Source organism: Cariama cristata, unplaced genomic scaffold (assembly GCF_000690535.1).
Source record: "Cariama cristata isolate BGI_N322 unplaced genomic scaffold, ASM69053v1 scaffold35453, whole genome shotgun sequence".
Classification (NCBI taxonomy): Eukaryota; Metazoa; Chordata; class Aves; order Cariamiformes; family Cariamidae; genus Cariama; species Cariama cristata.
In genome coordinates this window covers 23074-45321 of record NW_009609631.1, presented here as the reverse complement: position 1 = coordinate 45321, position 22248 = coordinate 23074, and the positions used below count along the sequence as shown (strand labels likewise).

Sequence of the window (22248 nt, the reverse complement as noted above, 5' to 3'; positions counted from 1 at the left end):
GGTTGTTGTTGTTGTTTTACTTTCTTCTGGAAAACAAAACAGAAATTGCCAGATTAATTTTTCTCTGCATTTTAAATTATTTTGAAATTAATTCATGTATTCCTTATTAGATAATTAATGTTCACTTTGAGCATTATAATATCTGAACAGTAGAAGTTGTAAAAGTTGGTGTCTTAGTCTTACAGTCTGGTATTAGAACACTGTCATTTAGAAAATATAAACCAATGCAAAAAATCTCACATTTTACAACTCAAATCTTAAAAAACACCATTCTAAAGAATTTGAGGGTAAAAAAAACCCAGAGCACTGCTACAAAACTCCCAGGGAAGAGCCATTATTTAAACCATAGCTTTTACCTGTCTTTCACAATAAATTTATCTTGATCATCAGTTTCCATTTCTTCAGATTCTTCATTCACAGTTTTAATTATACCATTTTCTTTGTTTTCATCATTCAGAAACTCATACCGCCCATGTTCTAAGGCTGCTCTCCAAGACTGTCTGTCTGTAACCTGAAGCAAACATACAAATTTGAAGTTTCTAAGGAATCAAAGGCCACAAACTTGTAGGGCCAATTACTGTCTACACTTAATTTAATTATGCTTTCAGAAAACCCATAGCATGCAAGAGTTCTCATATGAGTTACAGACTTGACGGCACCGCCACGCTCTTAGGTATTCTGCAGTTCACAAATACCTTAATAGCTCCCAATGTTCCTTGGTAGATCCTGTCTTCGATGTCCAAAAGAAAGTCTCTAAGTCTCAGTTCAAGCTGCTTCTCTGCAGATATGTATGATCCATCATGGGCATTCTGCATCCTTCCCCGTCCTGAAGGAGGTCTGATGTCACTTTGAGGTTTGTCTGCAAGAATACCAAGTAACTTCATGTTAGTGGACATTGCTCCTTAAAGCAGCCACTGGTGGAAGGAACAAAAGCAGTACAGGGAAGAACAAACTAAACACACAGGTTTCAAAACTTCCTTCGTGTAGCAACAGTTGCCAACACCAACATCTCCATGCCAACTAAGGCATCTGATCCAACCAAGTGGAGCACACTTTTAAGGGAAGACCTGTAGATTAGCATCCGCTCATCCCAACACACAGGATGAAAAATAATTGTAAATTTAAAAGTCATTCTTTTACCTTAAAATGCTTTCTAAAGTAGTAGCTAATCAACAACTCTCTGCTGTAAGTGCGAGGAGAAAAAAAAACCACCAAGAAAGATAATGAAGTCACATTTCTAGTATTTTTCATATTTGATGGCCCTTACTTTACAGGAGAAGTCTTCAGTTTTCTTTCCTTCATGGATCTTTATCATGGCAACATTTAAAGCAAGCATGTGCAACTGACAATAGCAAAAACTAACAGAACAAGACATAATCCCTTTTAAAAATTTAACTTTAAAACAAAACAGGCACAGACTAGACCAACTGCGTCCTCTAATTAAAGGCAGGGGAAAAAAAAGGAGCGAGACAGCACAATAAAGAAGGGAAGAGCTGATGCGGGGTTGTCAAGCAAAAACCTCTTCATAATAGAACTCAAAATTCATGCAAAAGCTCAAAAGCCACAGGAAAGAGATGAAAGTATGCCCAGATCCTGAATTAGTGCTTGCAACTCTGCATAGGTGGCAAACATTTCTGTTCACAGGATTTACCTTAAATCTTATGAGTGCAATGATGAGAACGGATATGCAAGAACTTACAGGTATTTAATAAAAATTACCATAAAGCTGTTAAGGAACTACAGGATGAATTTCTAAGATGCTCTCAATTGTGGAAACAATTCCCCGTAACTGAAAGTAACTATGCAAATCTTCTCAAAATATATACCAGCATACTCTGATGTCTGGATATGGGAAACAACCTTTTTGGTTTAAAAGAAAAAAGTGAAATGTTTTTTCTTGAGCAGAACTGAAACAGTAAAAATTGACTTGCAAATAATTGATAAGGAAGAGTTAACAGATACTGGAATAAAATCAACTAATAGCACATATCAATTTTATTTCCATGCTCTTTTGAGTGGGGATTGGAAAAGAGAGAAGAGCAGTCTACAGCACAAGAGAATCATGGAGTAGTTCTCACTTGTCCTGCAAGTGATTTGAGTGAAGGCAACAGGGCAGCAGCTGGAGTCCACAGCAGTAAAGCTCCCTCCAAAGCACAGCTATACGTGGCCACTTATCACTGCTTATCACATAGAGGCGGTGGTGTTGGACCACTGCATTTGAATTTTTGTGATCTCTATTCAAGTGAGGTTCAAAGTTGCCCCCTTTCTTTTTTTAAAAACAAAACAAAACAAAACAACATGTTATTCTACAGTTCTAACGTAGAAAGAAAAATCTATGACTCTGGAAATCAAGTTGTTTCAGGGCAGAAAGCAAAACACAAAATAAAGGTGCGGCAATTAGGAAAATAAGGAACCACACGCACCAACACAAATATATCAGAAAATAATAGAGATTTGCTCACCAAAAACATAGCCATAAGGCCTCCAAATAAAGCTTAATTACTATGCAGGAACTCTGTCCTGTGCCAGTTTCCACCAAAAGAAATGGTAGATCAGTTATGAATTTAGTAATATCTGATGTGTTTGCTGTATGTCCTGGCATACACACTCCAGTAAAACAGAACTCAGCTCTGGTATGAATAATTCTCCCTTGCCCCAATACAGATAACCCAAAATCCTCACCAAAATTTGGCATAATTCAAAACAATATGCAGTTTCTTAAACACTACCCTAGGGATTTTCATTTTGGTAACATCCTCTACCTACCAACACATGATAATAAGCTTGTGTATACAGAATTTTATCAGTGATTGGAGCTAATTCCTTGACAATAAACGGCAAAAGACTTGGCTAGGAGAAAAGGGAAAAACCCCTAAATCTTAGGTCTAGGATGGGTTTAAGTACACTCCTACATTTTGAAACCCATAAAAACAATACTGCTCTGCAGATGTCTCATCCTCCTGTAACAAGCATCTGTCAAAAGAAGGAAAAAAAAAACCACACCACAGAAAAGAATAATATCACAGAATCTACTGCACTAACATTAAGCTATGTAACACAGCTACACTATTTTTTTCCTCCCAAAGGTTTTAGTATGACCCTGCAATATGCTATCATTCCCTTGTTCACAATAGGCTAGCAAAAGCTTTTGAATAATTTCATGCATTATAATGTTATGAAAGAATATGTCCTATTCAGAAATCAAGGTAATAGTAATTGCCTCCCTTTGCAATATTTCTGTCTCCAGTGTCATACCTTGTGTCTCCTTTCATCATACTGGAAATGAAGACAGGTGATCAATATTATGATTGACCTCTAGCAGATATAATCTTTATTCCCCAGTTAATCTTTTCCCAAAGCTCAAATTACTTCCTAAAGTTGTTTGTTTAAAAGCCAATCCTGTTTTACTAAGCAGTGAGATAACAGAAAAATTATGGCTTTTTTTAGCATAAACCACCAGAAAATATCACAAAGAACCATAGCAGGGCAAGGGAGGGGGGGGAAGAAAAAAGAAAGGAAAAAACCCAAACCTGTTTTCCATAGAGGGAAACAATGCTTAAGAATGATTCTTATTTCTTAGGAATTACAATTAAATGAGAATTAGGTTTCTAGAATATTATACAGACATTACACCTGTGGAAGCAATTAACACAAGGAACCTTTCAATTACCTGGAATATGGAATTTTTCCACAGGAAAACTTCTTAGTTGTTCATATATTCTACTTTTCTCTTGTAAAAGAGTTTCTTTTAAGGCACTCTCCCTATGTCCTCGGGAATTGAGAGCCTCCAGGAGTTGGTCCAGTTGTTCCCGAGAATTGTAAAAGCACCAACGGTTTGGTTTATATACTGGCCTTGGCACCTCTACAACAACACTGGTGTGTGAATCTTGGTCAATATTGGAGGTAGATTCAGAGGATTTCAAAGACTCTCCAGTTTTACTGAATACCTGAGGTTCATTTGTGCAAGACTGTACACTATTCTGAAAGGAAGAGGTTCGAGGCAACAACATGTCTTCTGTGAGACCAGAATAGTCCTCTTCTACGAACAATCCAGGAACAGAGAGGAAAATCCAGTAGCGTCGGTACAGACGGTCACGACCTAATGGAGTGATATTTGTGCAGGCTGTTGCGTTCTGAATCTTTTCTAGCAGTTCCTTCTCTTTCTTTTGTTGCTCCTGTTTTAAAGCTTCTTCATCTTCAGCAGTAAGAGGTTCACTCTTTTCACATGTGGTCTCTTCTTGTCTTGTAAATTCTTTATATCCATTTTGCCCTCTCCTTCCTAGAAGTTAAGGGAAGAAGTATGACAGCATACGCTTCTAAATTCTTTCTTTAACCAAGAACTCAAGTAAAGGGCGGGTTTTGGTTCTGTCCCTTTCTGATTATCTAAACTTACGCTGTCAAGGACCATCAGTTCAGTCAAGAAATAATACTAGTTTTATTAAAGAAAAATTCAAGTGATTAACCCCCTTCCCTTGATAAAGAGGCAGCCATCTTTAGTGTATTTTCACTTTGCAGAAACTAGACAAAGTCTCATTTACTGACATTGTCATTTTTAACACCATAAAAAAAGAACGAAAATTTTAAGAACTTAAGAGTATGTTATAGAAGCACCTTATAATGATCAAGTAAAACTCTAGCAATTTCATTATTGAATACATACTATGCTTTGGACTTAATTTATCATACTCAAAATAATCACCTTAAATCCCCCAAAGATGTCAAGCAAGACCAGAATCCCTATATAAGCGCTCTTATGGCAAACTCAGTTACATTACTTTATCAATTTATTTTATTTTTTTTTTTAATATATATACTACTACTTTTTCCCCTCAACTTGTACCAGCTGAAAATACTCCAGTTCACATCTTAGTTCACCAAAGAATCAGGTCCTGGTAGTCATCTAGAAAAGTACATCTTATAATTGACACATACAATGGTGAAAGATGCTGTCAGCACTCAATTTCTACTGATTTCCAGCATGACCTTCAGTTTCTCCAATTGTAGGAACGTAATAACACTTGTTTGCCCTCCAGTCACAATTTTTCGAACAGGAGTATTCAAGATACTTGAAATTCTGTTTAAGACCTCATTGTTTTGCCATCATAAAGCTGCAGTAAACCTGCAAACCTGTATTACTGAACAAATCAGAATTTCCATCCCAGGTACTGTTACGAAATGTACAAGTTTGCAACCTGAAGTCCACAATAATCCAGGACTTCCGTTGGCACAGATACTAGCACAAAGCCTTCATGGGAGAAAAGACACAGACAAGCTAGGAGCCCAAAGCCAGCAACAATTCATCCTCCTGTGGTGATATCTACATTCAGTTCCAAATAGCAGGCTGTGCCATTTACTGCACCACAGCTCCTACTAGCACACTGCTGAGGAAGTGAAATCTGGGGATAAATCTGGTTGGATTCTTGTGCAGAAGACACACTGCTTCATTAACAAAGGCAAACTAAACCCAAACACTCAATATAACATTTTCTTTTAAAATACCTGGGTTTTTTGCAGCTTCTTACTAAAAATGGTCAAACCCACACCATAGCCTATTAGGTGAGACTCCTACAACTCTCTCCAAGTGCACTACTCATAACTGTAATGGTTTGTCAGGCAATAGCCTGGTTCTGTTGTTGGGGTTTTCAAAAGAGGAATCCGGACAGCAAGCACAGAAGAAAACAAGAAACAGAAACTTGATACAAAAATTTACAATAAAACCCAAGAACTTCCCAGGTGCATGCATATGTGTGTGTGCATACATGTGCACAAATGAACAAAGAGATTATAGTGTTACCTCTTCCTCGCTTCTTGTTTGGTCCCAGCTCTTCTTCATCCTCTGTCACTGTGTCCATGTCTTGCTCTTTACGTTCCATTTCTTTGCTCTCTGTACTAGTATCAAGGTCTTCCCGTTCCTCCTCCCTGATACAGTAAGATAAACAAAAGGTGACCAACTGACCAACCATGTACTAAAGCTGAATGGAATACAAAAAAAAATACACAATAGAATATGGCATCTTCAACACAAACAGCATTTTCCTCTTCAGAAGTACTTAAGCTAGTAAAAGACCTATAATGCTTTTTAAAAATAAACTAAGTCATAGAATATATTAAAACCCAGAAGAAACCCACTGAACTAATATGGAACTTCCTGTTTACAAAGACTAAAACCTGCCCTTTGGTATTCACTCTTTCATTTGAAGAGCATTATTATAGTCATATCATTTTTGGAACCATTTGTGTAGCTCTACTGACCTGAATTTTTGTCATGACTAGGGAAAAAAAAAAAAGTTTTCCTCATCAAAATGTATACCATTTTAGAAAATGCTTATTACCCATTTTCCATCACCTAGCAAATATAATAAAAAACCTACAGAACTACATGCAACCATTACAGTATAACATTTATTTTATAATTTTTTCTCAATTATAGTTTAAAAAACATAGCACAAATCTGTCTTTGGCCCATGCTCACCTTTTGCAAGCAGATATATTTAACTAATTCCCTTCCTCAAGCAGATATAGATATAATGTTGTATATACACTTTGCTTTTTTTTTTTCTGGAATCATATACAGCTGCATGTGCATGAATTTTACCACCTGAAACCATGCAGTTTTATTAATAGAACAAAAAAACCTTGTTTTTCTGGAAATCACCTGGGATAGTACAGCATTTTTTTAAAAAATGCTATGAAATTTGATTCATAAATTATGTGAGGTCAGTATTATCTAGCTCAGATGAGACTAATTCCTCAAATTAGAAAACAAACTAGAATGGTCTATTATGAAGACATTCACAGATATGAAATCAATGCAAGACCAAAAGTAATGCAAAAAAAAAATTAGATTTTGCAAGTTTCTCTTGTCAGTAGCTAAAACTGTCAAACTGTCAACAGAATTATAATAAAAGTTTTTTTAAAAATAAAGTCACTTGCAGAAAGCGATTCTAGGAAGTAAAATAAAATCAACATTAATGGCTATATACTTAAATTAAAATATACCTTTGTATATGATCAAGTAGATGAAAAATACATAGGTAAGGTCTAGGACACATAACTGAGAAGTGCTATATCATATGTATCACAGTAATACCATGTATCATACCCAATGGATACTTCTACAGCAGGATTTCTTTGCTCCTCTTCCTTCAGCTTTTCTTGTTTCTCTTTCATTTTTAACTCTTGTTCTTTTAACCTTTGTTCTTTCCTCTTACGTATCCTAATAGAAAGAAGGATACAGAAAAGCAGTTGTAATTAATCTAGTATCTGATTTGCCCACAGTTGTTTTCCTTTACACTACAGCATCATCTAAAAATAACAGTAATGTGGGAAAGCACAATAAAGTTTCAGTCCTGTCTAGGGTCTCAAGAAACCAGCATAAACCACAAACACTGCTATTATTTCTCATATGCCTTTTGCAATCAAGGAATTAATCTAATTTGTAGCAACAAAATTCAGCTTTCCATATCCTAGTTTTACCTTGCTGCTGCCGCCTCTCGTTCTTTGCGATGCTGTTCTGCCTTTAATTCTCTGAACTCCTGTTTTGCTTGTCGTAACACATCAACAGAGTCCTCAATGAAATCTCGAGTGGAGACGAGAGTCAGAAGTTTCCCACAGAGGGCGTGAAGGATCTTCATCTTTTCTCCTAATAAAATTCAGACCAATGTTTATATTTCATTATACAACTGATAAATTAGCCTTACTCTTATACACTCCAGACTGAAGATTTATTCTCATTGGAGAAAAAGCAGACAGTCAAACGTTTTTAGTGCACTAGCTGCACTTGCAGAGGCACTTCCTGAAGTACCTGCTTTGCTCAGAGATGCAAACCTTTATTTTTAACTTATTAACTTCTGGCACTGAAAGAACTAAAATGCAGATAAAGGAACAGCAGACAGTCCTTTTTTTCTCCATTTCCAAATAGCAAACAAAAGACCCAAGCCAGAATAGCAATAAAAAGCAGGGGCTGAATCAAACACTCTGATGCTTCTCCTAGAGAGATTCCCCTTGTGCAAGTAGAACTAACATTTATTTTTTTTTAAACAGGATTTAAAGAGGCTACTCAGATGTAATGAAACTGTCTAGCTCTGCAATCTCTGATCTGGTGGGACCTGCTTGTGGGGGCCAGAGCGTAGGGGGTGGGTGTTGGTCTAAGTGACCTCCAGAGGTCCTTTCCAACCTAAATTATCCTATAATACAGTAAATTTTGACCATTAGTGATCTGAAGCAGTTACAAAACCAATCACTTGATGAGCATTGTAACCACCTCTTAACATTTATTATCCTTTATTACCTGGCAACAAATCATACACTGAGGTACTTGAAAGTTTCTTCAGGAGACCAGGATTACTTAATCTCAGCTCCATGCAAGCATCATCAGTAGCATCAAACCCTCCTCGTTTCTGGTAACGGTATTTTGCATTGGCTGATGTTACATCAGCGCCTGATGCTAGAATGTGAAGTCTGAGAATCTCAGAAAGAGTGCAGCTATCAAGATCCAAGTTTTTCAAATTGCATCCTACAGTTGAGAAGAATGAACAGTTATTTTATATAGTCATTCAAATGGACATAAATATAAAAAAAAAGTGCTTTAAAATACAGAGCAAAATAAGAACAGTAACATAACGAGAAGTGAAACCCACACATACCCTGATGTAACTGGGGCCATGCAGCTGCCAAAGTTGCAACTGCAGACAGTGCAGATTTTGTGGGGTCTGCATCTTCATCCAAAGCCTCTGTTAAATCTTTAAGGAAATAAACACTTTATTCTAGTGCAAATTAAAACTTGTACTGTGGAGGGGAGGAAAGCAAGCCATTTTTCAAAAGTTGCAGACAAAGCAAAAAGAGGGCCAATATTTACAGAAGCATCAATGTATTCAAAACTCAATTCAACATCCAGATTAAAATTTACGTATCTTCAAATGCAACTAAAAAAACAACTAAAAGCTAAGGACATGCACCACATGCTATACGCTGTTTTTCATATATATAAGCTGTCAAAACAATCACAATGCACAAAACATGCACAATGGCAACATAAAAGGCAGCAAAAGCAAATCTGTAAACACAGTTGAAAGCAAAATCAAACAACAATGCAAGAACACTTGTATTTCATTCCCTCAGCTGAACTGTTATTACCTATCATCATTTTGTTTTTAGGAAAGACCATCCAAACCAATCACACGTTTTGATACTGGCTATCACTATTCACTGTATTCTTTCAATCTGTAACTTAGATATAGCCTTACTGTTCTTCACAAATACAATTACTAAGGCATTTCAAAGAAACCATGTTTCACCAAAACAAGCATCTGCACTTAATAAGGAGCATCACACATTAGCAAACTGACCAGGAAAGCAGGGCAGTGAAAGGGAGAAACAGCAAAATGCCTGTTTCTTAGACAAAAGTTTCCTTAGCACTTACAGGTATTTCTCCAGAGGGTTGGCAGAATTTTTTCAACATTGTATGCTGTTTCAACAATTTCACTTTATTCAAGTCTAAATCATTAAGCAGTTACAAAGTCGCCAAGTCAATAAACAGCTACAAATCCAAACCAGGACTACATAAAAAGCATATCCACAGAGTCTTGTATGATGATTGATGTAGTTCAAAAACTGTCACCCAGACATTACAAAATTAACCTCTGCATCTCCCCTCTTGCTGTATCTGTATTACATGGTTTGAGAAAGTACTGTACAGACCAAAACCCCACACCCATGGTGTTTTCTGTTGCAGAAACACTGCCTGTACAGAATTTAAGTGAGCAAACATGCTGACTACTACTAGTTTGGTTAGCCAGAATTACAAAGCTGAGAACATGTAATTCTTTTACGGGAAAGAAGATGTCTAAACAAGAGTGACAAGAAATGAAAAGTTCCAAGGCAAGTAAAAGTGCCCTGCCCACAGCTCTGCTAAACTAGAAGCAAAACAGCAGATTTTTGCAATTGCCAGCCCCATACAGTAAAATTAAAATATGAACATTACATTACATTCTTTCTGATCAGTCCTATAAATAATAAAGAATATAATCAACTATTCTATGATTACCTGATAATAGAATCCTTCCTTATATTGCCCAAGCAATGCTCTCAGTAGTTAAAAGACACAGTTTAATTGCTAAATTCAACAGTAATTAAAATACAGTCTAAATTTGTTAACACTGCACCAAATCTGTAACTTCATTGCTAAAGATAGTGCCCATGTTTTATATAAAGACATTTTATAGATTGGACATAAATCTTAAGCATGAGAATACACAGTCTTCAAGGGAGGAATTAAAGGAACTTTCCTGTACCTCACACATCTGTCTTATGGGGGCACCACAGGATTCACTTGATGTCAAATGGGGAAGGCTCTTATGTTCTTATCCACTTCTACTGAAATAAAGACTAGCAGGAAGGGTCAAACCTTCTCCTTTGGCTAGCCAGCAAATTTGGCAGTCCATAAAAACGAGACCACAGAAATTTGGAACAAAGCCTGCACTTCCTTCTGCTCAGTGGTTAGCGTATACCAAATGCCTCTGGAAACCTGGGCAACTTCAGCCTTAGAGTGAAGACCAAAGGCAGAGTGACTATGAGATCCTTTACTGGAAAAATACACGGACATGGTAGTATCTAGGAGTTGTGGATGCATACTTCTAGGTCTTGGATGACAATGAATATTGAACTCTCCATTATAGTTATGCTGGGGAGTTGTAGTTTCTAATTTAGTTAGGTCCAGATTTTTTTTTTTACAGCTACAGATAAAGACCTTTGAGAAGATTTAGGAAAATGCCTGGTTTCCTGACCCTCAGGAGAAACATCTAACAGTGCTGAAGGAAGAGGAGGAAGGAGAAGATAAGTTTCCCTACCTCCAAAATATAAGCAGTGCTGTTAAAAGCTTATTATGCTTTGCTGGATACAATTGTAGTAACAATGAGCTTGCTTTTTCTCGGTTCCCCCCAGACCCCACCCTCCATGCCCAGTTTAAAGCTTTAATTTCAGATGAAAGAGAAAAAGCAAGTCCATTTACACACAATATCCATGCATAATAAGACAAGGTTAAACAAAGGAATGCCATAAATCATGCAGTTTAAAGTTAATTCCAGTGGAATTTCAGTTTTTCAGCAGTAAAATTAAGGATCTGACCTTTGGTCTCAGCATCAGCTATTTGATCTTTGGCCACTTCTTCTTCCTCTTCGGCCATTGCCTGAAAGATGGCAGTCAGGAAGAAAAACAGCAATTCACATAGTGGGCCTTCAGTGTCATTTCCTACAAGAGCTTCCTCTAAAACTTCTGTGAATAAAGTTTAAGAAGCGTCACTTTTGCCACAAAGTTGGAAAACAATTATGTACTGAAGAATGAAAACAGTTTTTTTTCCTTCAGATATGATAACCAAGTTACTTTCCCATAATTTACTTCAAATATTCCTAAGGAGATGGTGTCAGAAAGAGTGCTGACAAAACAACATTATTTTCTTAATATATAATTGCAAGAGTAACGTACAAGTAGACATTTTACTAAGTAGATTAACAGCTTCTACACTGAAATTAATTTTGATTTTATAAACACTGCAGAAGTTGACTGTGAAGAGAAAACTAAATTGATATGCACATGTAAGCACTGACATATTAAAGCTGCACAGGAAATTTTGTAGCACTGGTACTTGGGTGCACTTAAGATGTTTGATAAGAGCAGGAACACCACAAAATTGGGGCACCTTGCCACAAAAATGACAACTTGCCTAAAGTCACTCCTTCAGGAAATTCATCTTGAAGATCAAAAAGTTCCCCAAAAGCATATAAAAACTCCAAAACCATCAGAGCATCACCAAAGATCTCAGGAGGAAGTCTCGTCTTCACTGGTATTGGAACGGGAAGTTCCTGCAATCCAAATGGGACAACTTAATATTGTATTTGGTTTCTGCAGAGCACACAAGTGATTAAAACCAAACAGTCTATGATTCTAAGGAGTATATCTGCAGTATTTCTTTACATTTTCGTGAAAATGGTTCTGCAAGACACATAATCAATTACCACGGTAACATCTGTGGTAATACTACCTTTAAACATTGAAAAGCATGTAACTTGGACATATATCTCTTGAGATAAAAGTTTATTCACATTCATGACGTTGAATGATTTTATATCTTTGTTTAAAGAAACTCAAACCCACTACAAGTTAATACACTGGTTGTCAAGATTTTTCCTTTAAACCTGTATTATGTCACAAGTGTTTTGACTTTAAGTTTGCTGGAACTATCCAGACAAGCAAAACCAAACATATTCTTAAAAAGTTACTCATTATTGCCTGCAAAAACAAGCAAACAAAAACCCAACACATTCACATAAAAACACACCCATCTAATACTAGGATATGCAAGATCGTGTCTAATGACCAAGTATTCTGGTATTTGGGTTTTTGCAGTGGTAAGGCAGTTACGATAGCTGAAGATATTTTAAAGAGCTGATGTAACCATGTAACAAGACCACTTAACAGAGACGCCACCTCCAAATCACAGATCAGTGTCTAACACAGAGTTTGACTTTCAAATTAATATCTTGATGTAACTCTTCAAGATTTGTCTTCACTTAATGTTTCTTAGCAGAGTCAAACAAATTCCAGAAAGATGGCTCCTTTCCACAAAGGTGGTAGTTCACAAACATGAACAAGAAGAATGCTGAATACTGTGTTTTCAGAAGGACACAGTAAAGTATTTTATGCATTTCCTGGGAAGGGAATTTTTTGAAAAGCAGTCCTCACCTAAACTCATCTTTATTCATATTCTTGTCAATTTTCACTGTAATGATAACCACTTTCCCACCTCTCCTTTTTTCTTTTCCAATGAAAAACAGCAGCACTGTACACGGCTTCTTCTCAGTTTGACAATGCTCTTTCCTTTCTTCAGTTTCTTCTTTCTATACATAGCTATCAGTTTTCACTCTCAAGAGCCTATACAGCTCTCCTTGCCAATATTGTCAATTCTCATATCCTCCCAACCAGTACTATCACTTCAATTCATTTAACACTCTCCTCTATTCCCACTTGTCCTCTTTGCACTTCCATCATGTTTCCCTGTGTATCTCAAATAAACTCATCTTTGTGTTTCTGACTATTTTGCCTCCTTTCATTATCCCCTGCCAAAATTAATCATAATGAAGTGTACATAAATGTGTAACACTAAACAATCTTCCGCTATGTACAGACACGCTATACCCTTGTTTAGAACATTAAGCTCTTTGGGAGGTAAATTCTTGTTTCTTTCTATAGGTTTCCAGGATCATCCAGAAAGATGCTCGTTAAGCAAGGACACAGCTAGAGTTTAAATCAAAAGAGCGCCACAGGGAGTAACAAGCTAATGTCCTTTCTACCTTTAGCAGACAAAAAATTGGTTTCTTCATTACTCAAATTGTTTAAGTAACTTAGGTTTATTCTACGTGAGCTCATCTTGTATATTTAACAGAAAAGTCAGGCATATGCAATGCCTCCACTCAGTAAGGTCAGCGCTTTAAAAATACATCTGTTCCACGTTAAGGATGAGAACAGCCTGTAAAGTTTTTCTGGAAGGTGAAAATGCAGATGCAGACAATCCTGTTGGCATCACCACTGGGAAATATTACATGACTGCAGGTGATTCACAACCCCTAGAATTCAGATCAGATCTCGATCCGCCTCTGCATTAGGGAATCCAGCTTGGTGGCCCTGTAAAGTACGAGCTTGAGCTACTCCAAATTCAGCCATACCTTAAGATCATCACACTCCATATCTTCTCTAGGTTTACTCCACTGTTTCAGGTACTCCACGTATTTTCTTTTTTCTTCACGCAGCTTCTCTCTTTCCTGAAAAAGTGTGTCACAACTGTATATAAAATATGGTCAGATCACCCTATTATAGTTTCTAGAACTGCACCACTTACTACTTCAATCACACTGAAAAACAGAACTAAAACATATTTAATTAGAATGAAATAATCTAATAATTTTTAATTTGTAGAAGAAAATATCGGCAAAAATATTTAGAAGTAAACTGCAGTGATACTTTATTGGATTAGACATGGGGTTTTGTTGAGGGCTTTTTCGTTTGTTTTGGTGGTTGTTTTTTTTTAAACAGAAGTGGCTGAGGAAAAAAAGATCTAAAAATAAGAGTATTTATGAAAGTTGCCACAAAAAAAGACCATCAAAATAGATATTAGATGTGGCTGTGGTAAAATATAGTGGAATAAATAATTTCTTCATATTCAATGTGACAAGAAGTTATTTAGCAATTTCCATCCAAAGAGAAACCACAAGGAAACCCACAACCATTTAATATGCTGTGAATCAGATGCCGTAGTGTCTTTAACACTTAAGTAGAAGACAAACATCAAATCAAATACTGTCATGCATTATTGGCAAAAAAAGTTCCTCACCACATTACTTCAGAAGTTAGTTCAGAGTGAACTTTTTGTGAACTACCTTATCCAGAAATACATATCCATAATCATATCTTATAACTGCCTATTCTTCTAAAGGGCATTTCTATTAACTGAAAACAGTTAATGGAAAATAACTTGAAGCAGATAGCATCTAAAAAACAAGTAAACTAGAAAGCCATTATACTGTTGCTATATGAAACACATATACTGCAAATGCATTACTTTTTCCTTTTCTATTTTGAGTCTCTCTTTCTCTTCTTTCTTCTTCATCCTTTCTTCTTCCACAATCTTCTTTAATTCTTCTCTCTTTTTTTCCTTATCTTCTTTCTCCTTTTTCTTAGCTTCTATAGCATTTGCCTTCTCTTGTTTTAATTTAGCTTTTTCAAAAGCTATAAAGGAAAAAAAAAAAGTTTTTTTTCTTTTATAAAAATGTTAATTTTATTTAACTGTGCTAAATAGACTGATCTTTTTATAATTACCATACGAAAAAGATATTGTTATGAAGACTGAATTGTTTCTATGCCAACCAGAAATTCCATCACTTGAAAGCTCTTTAGAGAACCAGAATTTTAAGTCTAAGTATTACACGTTTTACAAGGTTGTCATCACTGTAATAAAGTCAAATATCTCTGTTTTTATGAGTGTACAGAAGTTTATTACTTGTTTATTGGTTTCTATCAAGTGACCTATAAAGATGACAACTGATTGCAACCACATATAATTCCAGCAACATATCTAGTAACGACTGCTTAATAAAAGCATGTCACAACTAGCTGTGGCATATAACCATGAAATATTTGTGACAGTAAAAACCTTTAAATAAGTGATCTTTAAATATTTAATCATTACTGAATTACTGAAAAGTCAATACATTTGAAACCTACTTAGTATATCAGTGGGTTTTGTACAAGTTTTACTTCTGTTACATGGTTTAAGCTGAACTTAAGTTGGTATAACTGTTATTGCCTGAGGAGATTCAGATTTCTTTGTAGCTGTCTGCACAAGAACAGCAGGATACAAATTCCCACTTTCTGTGGACAGACAATGTCTGTCAACCCACACACAAGCTAACAAACAGAAGGGAGTAAGGGGGCTTACCATTTTAATTAAATAAACAAGAAAGCTAGAATCACAAGTGAAGGAAATGAAAAGAGATCCTTACTTCTGTTACCAAGTGGATGGCGCTCAAAAGAAAGATTTCGATTACGTTTTCCTGTAAAATTCTGAAAATGGGCTAGATTGCTTTTACAGATAGCTACTACACACACCAGCAACGTCTCTCACCCAGCAAACAAAAGCAGTGAAGTTGATCCCCCGTACTCTTCTACATACTGAGAAGGTTGATTTTTCAAGGTACTTGGTACTTTGCTACCTTTTCCCATCATTAGTAAAGTACTATAGCAGCTCTTTGTAAGAGATTTTATGAATGTCAGTAATTGCCATTCCAATGAAACATTATTTACAGGTAAAATGTTTAGATTAATACTCAATTACATTAATATAGTGTATTTTAAAGTGCATTTTTAAGTTTATTGTATGGATGGGATCATACTTTTCAAAAAATGAGTATAAAGTGTTGCTGGTTTCTAATTAAAGAACTGCATATTTTTAAAAAAAGTTTATAATCATGGGTCAACATTGGGCCAAAAATGAACATACAGAACAAGTGTGACACCACCATTTTTTTTATTATTATTATTGATGCATTTATCATCATTTTGTGTCCTCAACAAAGAACAGAAAGCATTTTAAAAGTCTGAATATCAACAAGCTGTGACAGTTTTCTAGTGAGATGGCAAAAAATACAAATACTACATTTGGATCTCCATGTTCTACAACTTATTTCAAGGCTGATCGCTCTTTCATTGTTTGAAACTATATGTTTCAAGGGCTTTGGGGTGCAATAGAATAAAAAAAGAAAGATAAAATTAATCCAGACTCTGTTTTAATTAGCCTTCTAGAAGCTGTACTTAACACTACACAAGAAAGGAAGCAGCTTTGATGTTGATCAGCTATTACCTTGTTCTATGCTGTCATTTCTAGCACATAAACAAATAGATGCTAGTTGTATGAAAAAATGGATGCACAAGTTTAATGGAGCCCACTAAACCCTAGTGTCCCCATCTCCTATGAAGGTCCTGAGCAGCCTCAGACAACCTTGCAGTTATTCAAGCACATGTTGGACTAGATGATTTCCAGACGTCCCTGCCACCCTAAAACATCCTATAATAATGGAAATGAGAGCTAGAAACCAGAAGTTCACGGAAATATTTCCACAGATGAAAGCCTTTCCTTAGGAAGGATATCAGTGCTTACAATTCAGAACAACATCTCTCTGTCTGAGCTGCATCTCCTCAGGAAGACGCACCACTTTACCTAGTTAAACCCATACAAACGGCATGTGGACCTCCTTACTTCATTTGAAATCAAGCTTAAATAGACCAGAAACAGGTCGAAACTAAGCCAAAATAAATTCAATCACTCCAAAATAAAAATCTCAGAGTGATTTGTGCTCTTTCAATTAGAAAAAATTTGTAAACATATTCTAAGTAATCTTGTAGAACATTTACACATACCTTAAATATCTATGCACAGACACCTTCAGAAAGACTCAAGATTTCCTTAAGGATTATCACAGGTTTAGAAAGTTTTGCAGTTCTTTTAAATTTTGAGGTAGTTTTTCCATTTACAGATCTTCCTCATACAACAGATTGATTTGTGTTAAATGTTCAGGTTTTGATGTACCTTCAGCTAGTAAAATTTATACATGGCTTTGCAATCCAAACTTCTGCAAAAATTTGTTTTGCTCTTTATCTGAGATAGAAATCAACACAGCTGGACCACAAGCTTCCCACATTTCCTCAGTTTAGTAAAAAAAAAAAAAATAAAAAAAAAATTCAGGAAACAACCATTCTAACCACTGAAAGGAGCACTTTGCAATAGTAATAGCACACTGCCACAGCACATTTTCCCTTTGAAAGGTACAACCCCCAAAATACTCTAATTATGGCCTGTGCTCAGACCTGCAAAAACTGGTTCTACTAGTCATAGGACTAAACCTGAACTTACCCATGGCTTGCATATCTTCTTTCAGCTTCGGGAACCTTGTCTTTTCCCTTGCTACTTTACTTTTGTTTCCTTGGGTATTTCGTTTAGCAGGAATCTCATCCTCCTGATAGAGAATTCGGAGGGGGAGTAGAAAAAGAGAACATAATATGTGAATATACAGTGAAATGACCAGCAACAGATATTCCCAATTTTTCAATAGTTCTCTAAAACAAGAATAAAAACAGACTGTAAGTGTTTCCAACAAACATACTAAGTATTCAGAGATCCTGCCTAATGGGGAGGGAGGTTCCAACGCAAATTTTTTTCTTCCAGCTTTCTTTTTAAATAGTTTAGAGCACTAAGCTTCGCTGCATTTAAATATAGGCAAGTGACATAAATGCAAATTATTTATTGATCATTCCCAGAAGGGACAAGTACTCTATGCACCTTCACAACACACTGAAAAGCTGGTTTCTTGGTGAGATCACAGAAATAAGAAAGATAAAAATAAGATAATAACATATCAAGTATAGTCCCTTTTACCAGCTTAACTATAAAGCAATCTACTACAATAGCAATTATGTAATATATCCCCACTCATCCTCAAAGAAAAAAAGCACAACATCAATCTTGCATTCCAACTGTTCTGAAAGCTCAGAGAAAATGAAGAATTTAAAGGCTACACTGATGTGTCTTCATCTGGATTTAAAAATGTTATTTCTTACAAGACTAGTAGATGCTCTCTTTGGAGGTCTCCCTCGCCGCCTGCTTGCAGGACTGAAGATAAACGTAGGTGGGTCATCAGGAAAGAAGCAGGAGAAACTTTGTTCAGCTAGATTATATTTTGCAATTGATGTTGCCTTAGTAAGAAAGATTAAAACAGATATTCATTATGAAATTCTTACATTTTTGTAAATATAAGCTAATGAATGAATAATTCACCAAAAAAAAGACAGTAAAAGTAACTAGATTCACAACTGTTAGCTTCAGGTAAGAAATAAAACTCTTAAATAGCATAAGCATAGAGTTATTCCACCAAATGGATAATAATGTAAGCAGCACACATTTGAAAATAGAATTTGGCCTCATTTGGTAAGATTTTATTTCTTTAGGTGCCTTTCAGCAAACACAGCTGGACACAGTCTTCCTAGCAAGTTACTGAAATGTGTTGAGAATGACTTTTGACAGAGAAAGCCAGAAAAGTTACTGAAGAATCACATATTTCTCTATCATACTTAAACTTTTCTGGAGGAGGAGAAAAATTATGACTTCTCTCATTCTGAATTGTCAAAGTTTCTTTTCAAGTCAGCTTTCTCAACCTGGTGACTTCAGAAAGTCTGCCCTTATTCAAGTCTTACAGATGAGGACACAAAGGAGACACTCCAAATAGGACATGTTCACATAACTGCTGACATGCAAGGCAATCAGCAAGGGAAACTCGGGAGTCACTCCACAAAAAGCCCAAACAAAGAGAAGATGACAAATGCATACATATACAGAATATAACAATTTTCCTGAGGCACCAGAAAGCGTCGCTAACAGATCACTTGACCCAGCTCACTGTATCACATCAGGGACAACATGATCACTAACAAGCCCAAGGAAAGGGGTGGTTTATCCCTTTCAGCTCTATTTTCTTCTATTTCCATTTCTTTAAGAGACACAGTCTTCAAAGTTACAAACATATTTAGAACTTAGTTGCCCCACAACTTTCAGAGGCAAGACTGTCATGGATGCTCTCATCTCTCAGAGCCTTCCTGTACAGAATGAGCAGTTACATAGCTGTATGAAGATTCCTCTTAAACACACACACAAGATACAAGACATAATAAACAAACATGCTACTTTCTAAAAAAAAGATGAAGATAAGGACGATTTCAGGGTCAAGGCTGCAATACACAGTGAAAGAGTCCAGGAGCAAGGCAAGGGAAATTGCTGCCTAGTTAGTAAGTGTGGGAAAAGCTGCTCCATTCTTTGAGTACATGGAAACAAATTCTCAGAGTCATCCTGCGCAGACTAAGATGTGAACTTTAGCCTGAATTTGTACTAAGTATCACCGTTTATCTCCACATAAGATGAACAAAAATATGTATCTTCAACATCTAAGGCCTCATCAAAAGCCCATTCCAGCCACCTGAATTTTTGGTACTTCTGTCTCACTGAAGAACTGGAGACTGAATTCAATCTACAATAAAATATTTTCCAGCTAAAAGCATTACAACAGAATAATACTAGCTTACTGTATCAAAACAAAAGTAGTTAATTTTATTTGACTTATAAATATCAGCTGCATACCTTGAAGAATAAAAACAACTCATGTTAGACTAAGCAAAAATACATTATGTTTTAATAAATAATATTTTTCTAGGCAAAAGCTCCCATTTTTATTTTGGGGACTTTTCTAAACTGGTATCTAAAGAAGAAATTAGAAAATTAAATTCTGCTTCATGTACAGAAAAACTACCATCTTGTTTACAAGAAAAAGTTAAACTCTTTTACTGAATACTGAAAAAGGTTTCAGTATTCATCCTTTTATTTTGGAAAAGTCAAATACTAACTCAATACATTATACTTACAAAAAGCTAAGCTTGATGTAGTTTAAAAAAGAAGCTCTGAGCAGCTAGTAGAGAAGAGCAAAAAAAGACTGAGTAGGGTCAATATTCTATCCCACAAATCATTCCTTCTTGTTTACCTTAGTTTTAATGACTCCATCATGTGGTTCACAGTGTTGTTTCAGAAAAAGTTTAAGTCTGTCACGAGAAAAGAGATGTTTCCTCCGGCTGTATGAGGATAGAAAGGTAGCATTATCAAATAACATCTTTAATTATTGTTTAAGTACAGTTGACAATGTGCAAGAATATATGTAACATATCATATGATTGACCTCTTCCTCATTTTCTTAATTAGAAACTACACCCTTACTATTGCAACTAACAGTCATTCTTTGCAACTGCAATTCAGTTAAAAATTTCCCTACGAACAAAACAAAACCCAAGTAATACTTAAACAGTTATTTTATGCATCTGCAATTTTTATTTTGAAGATCCTGCTATGTCCTCTTGTATATACACACACAAACTCCACAGCCTATTCATCCCTGCTAGATTCTCCAAACATTCCTTTCTATCACAGTAGCTTTTAAAAATCCCAAATAAAACTGAAGTCTGATTGTTACAGAAGAGGGTGAAGACAAACAAGCAAACAAGGACAGCAGGAAAGCAGCATTCACATCTCTCAGAGAGGTAAGGCACAGAAGTCTCAAGCCAACAAGTGAGAGGGGTGAATTCGCTCACTGCTTGGTCAGGCTGTGGCACTCCTCGCTATGGGACAGTATGTGCTCTAAATGCTTCCTGGCATCCCGGGGAACCCACAATACTTCATGGGAACAAGAAAACTGACTACACAGGAGTAGTTAATGAAGAAACTAATCTTGATTCACGCTGGAACTAAATGACTTGAAATCATTGAAGGTTGTTGTTTGGTTTTTTGTTTTGGTTTGTGTTTTGTTTGTTTGGTTTGGTTTTTGGGGTTGGACAAAATTATGTTAAGGAGTAAAACTGCTTCGCAGCTTTCTATTTTAAAGCAGTAAAGCAGTCTGATTGTCAATGTCTGCTCCAACATTTCAAAGCAGTAAAGCTACCATTACTGAGAGAGAGAGAGAGAATGCTCACAATGCCAAAAGTTCATCAATATTATAGAATAGGGCTCTCAAACTTTTTTTTCACCTACTCCATCAGTCACAGCAGTAGGCACAGGTACCAGAAGCAACAGCAGGTCTCATTTGTGTGCCAACAAAAGCTGGGACTTCTAAGGAGTTGGTATCTGTGTTAATACTAGTAAAGCTTGGAACCCTTGCTACAGAAAGCTTGTGAAACAGTATTTTGTTCCAGTGCCTGTAACTAATAGTTCTAACATATTATTTTAAAATGCCAATTTATATCAAAAACTTCTTACAGTTACTTACACAACTCACACAGTTATAAAGTACAATTTTAACTTTCATATACTATTTTTTACCTTAGTTGAGATGCTTTAACGACAACAGTTTCATATAGTTCTTTCTTAATAGGTTGGACTTTGTATTTGAATAGAGAAGGATCAATTATGGCTTTCTTCTCTCTAAAAAAAAATTAAAAAAATTAAAAGTTAACTAAATTCACAAAACATCAGTCTTCTATTGTACAAGTTTAATATATTTACACACATACACAATGGCCTCTTAAAAACATCCAGCCATATTTAATAGTGGCTGTAACTTCCACTGGTACCAAAGAGGACCTAGTCACTTCTGCCAACTTTTCTGCCACTAGATTTAGATCTGCATCAAAGCCAGTTCCTGCAAGGAACAGGAAAAGGGATTGGGGATGTTGGCTTTCTTAGTGGGGAGACAGGAGATGAGAAGGAAAGGAAGAACAAAGCGGGAGACAAGTAACGATACAACCCTATCCCTCAGAATATCGTCTCCTCAATGCTCTTGGTACTCGTGATGGCAACAGCAAGGCAGGAAAAAGGAGAAAAAGATGCTAAGAAAGGAGTCCAAAAGGCAGAGTTAAATAAAATGAATAAAAATAGTAGCCTTAGAGCTATGGATCACATCTCAAAGTGAATAAAAAACAGGTAGTGTATTTTTCTGAAATATCAATTTCAAAAAAACACTCTCACCAACAACATTCTAAAAATAACAGGAATCATGAGGCAATGCATCTACACTTTAAAATCAATACTTAAGGGTTACATGGGGTTTTTTTCCCCTCAAAGTATACTTCCCTTTTACAGCTATCAGCTACAGGGAACTAGATTTCCACCACCAC

The 22248-nt window shown here is 36.0% G+C and overlaps 1 protein-coding gene across 1 annotated transcript in view; it reads right to left on the bottom strand.

The window, feature by feature from the left end:
* Positions 1 to 352: 352 nt before the first annotated feature.
* The window catches only part of BAZ1A (bromodomain adjacent to zinc finger domain, 1A), a 39645-nt gene continuing 17749 nt past the window's right edge, over positions 353 to 22248 (bottom strand). Inside the window, exons 4-19 of the mRNA XM_009697595.1 lie at positions 21455 to 21556; positions 20130 to 20217; positions 18163 to 18297; positions 17459 to 17561; positions 14612 to 14778; positions 13719 to 13814; positions 11720 to 11858; positions 11125 to 11271; positions 8646 to 8741; positions 8291 to 8515; positions 7477 to 7642; positions 7103 to 7216; positions 5795 to 5919; positions 3671 to 4279; positions 696 to 859; positions 353 to 511 (exon numbers count right to left, since the gene is read on the bottom strand). Of these exons, the coding sequence (XP_009695897.1) occupies positions 353 to 511; positions 696 to 859; positions 3671 to 4279; positions 5795 to 5919; positions 7103 to 7216; positions 7477 to 7642; positions 8291 to 8515; positions 8646 to 8741; positions 11125 to 11271; positions 11720 to 11858; positions 13719 to 13814; positions 14612 to 14778; positions 17459 to 17561; positions 18163 to 18297; positions 20130 to 20217; positions 21455 to 21556 (2635 nt within the window). The remainder of the gene's footprint in view (positions 512 to 695; positions 860 to 3670; positions 4280 to 5794; positions 5920 to 7102; positions 7217 to 7476; positions 7643 to 8290; positions 8516 to 8645; positions 8742 to 11124; positions 11272 to 11719; positions 11859 to 13718; positions 13815 to 14611; positions 14779 to 17458; positions 17562 to 18162; positions 18298 to 20129; positions 20218 to 21454; positions 21557 to 22248) is intronic.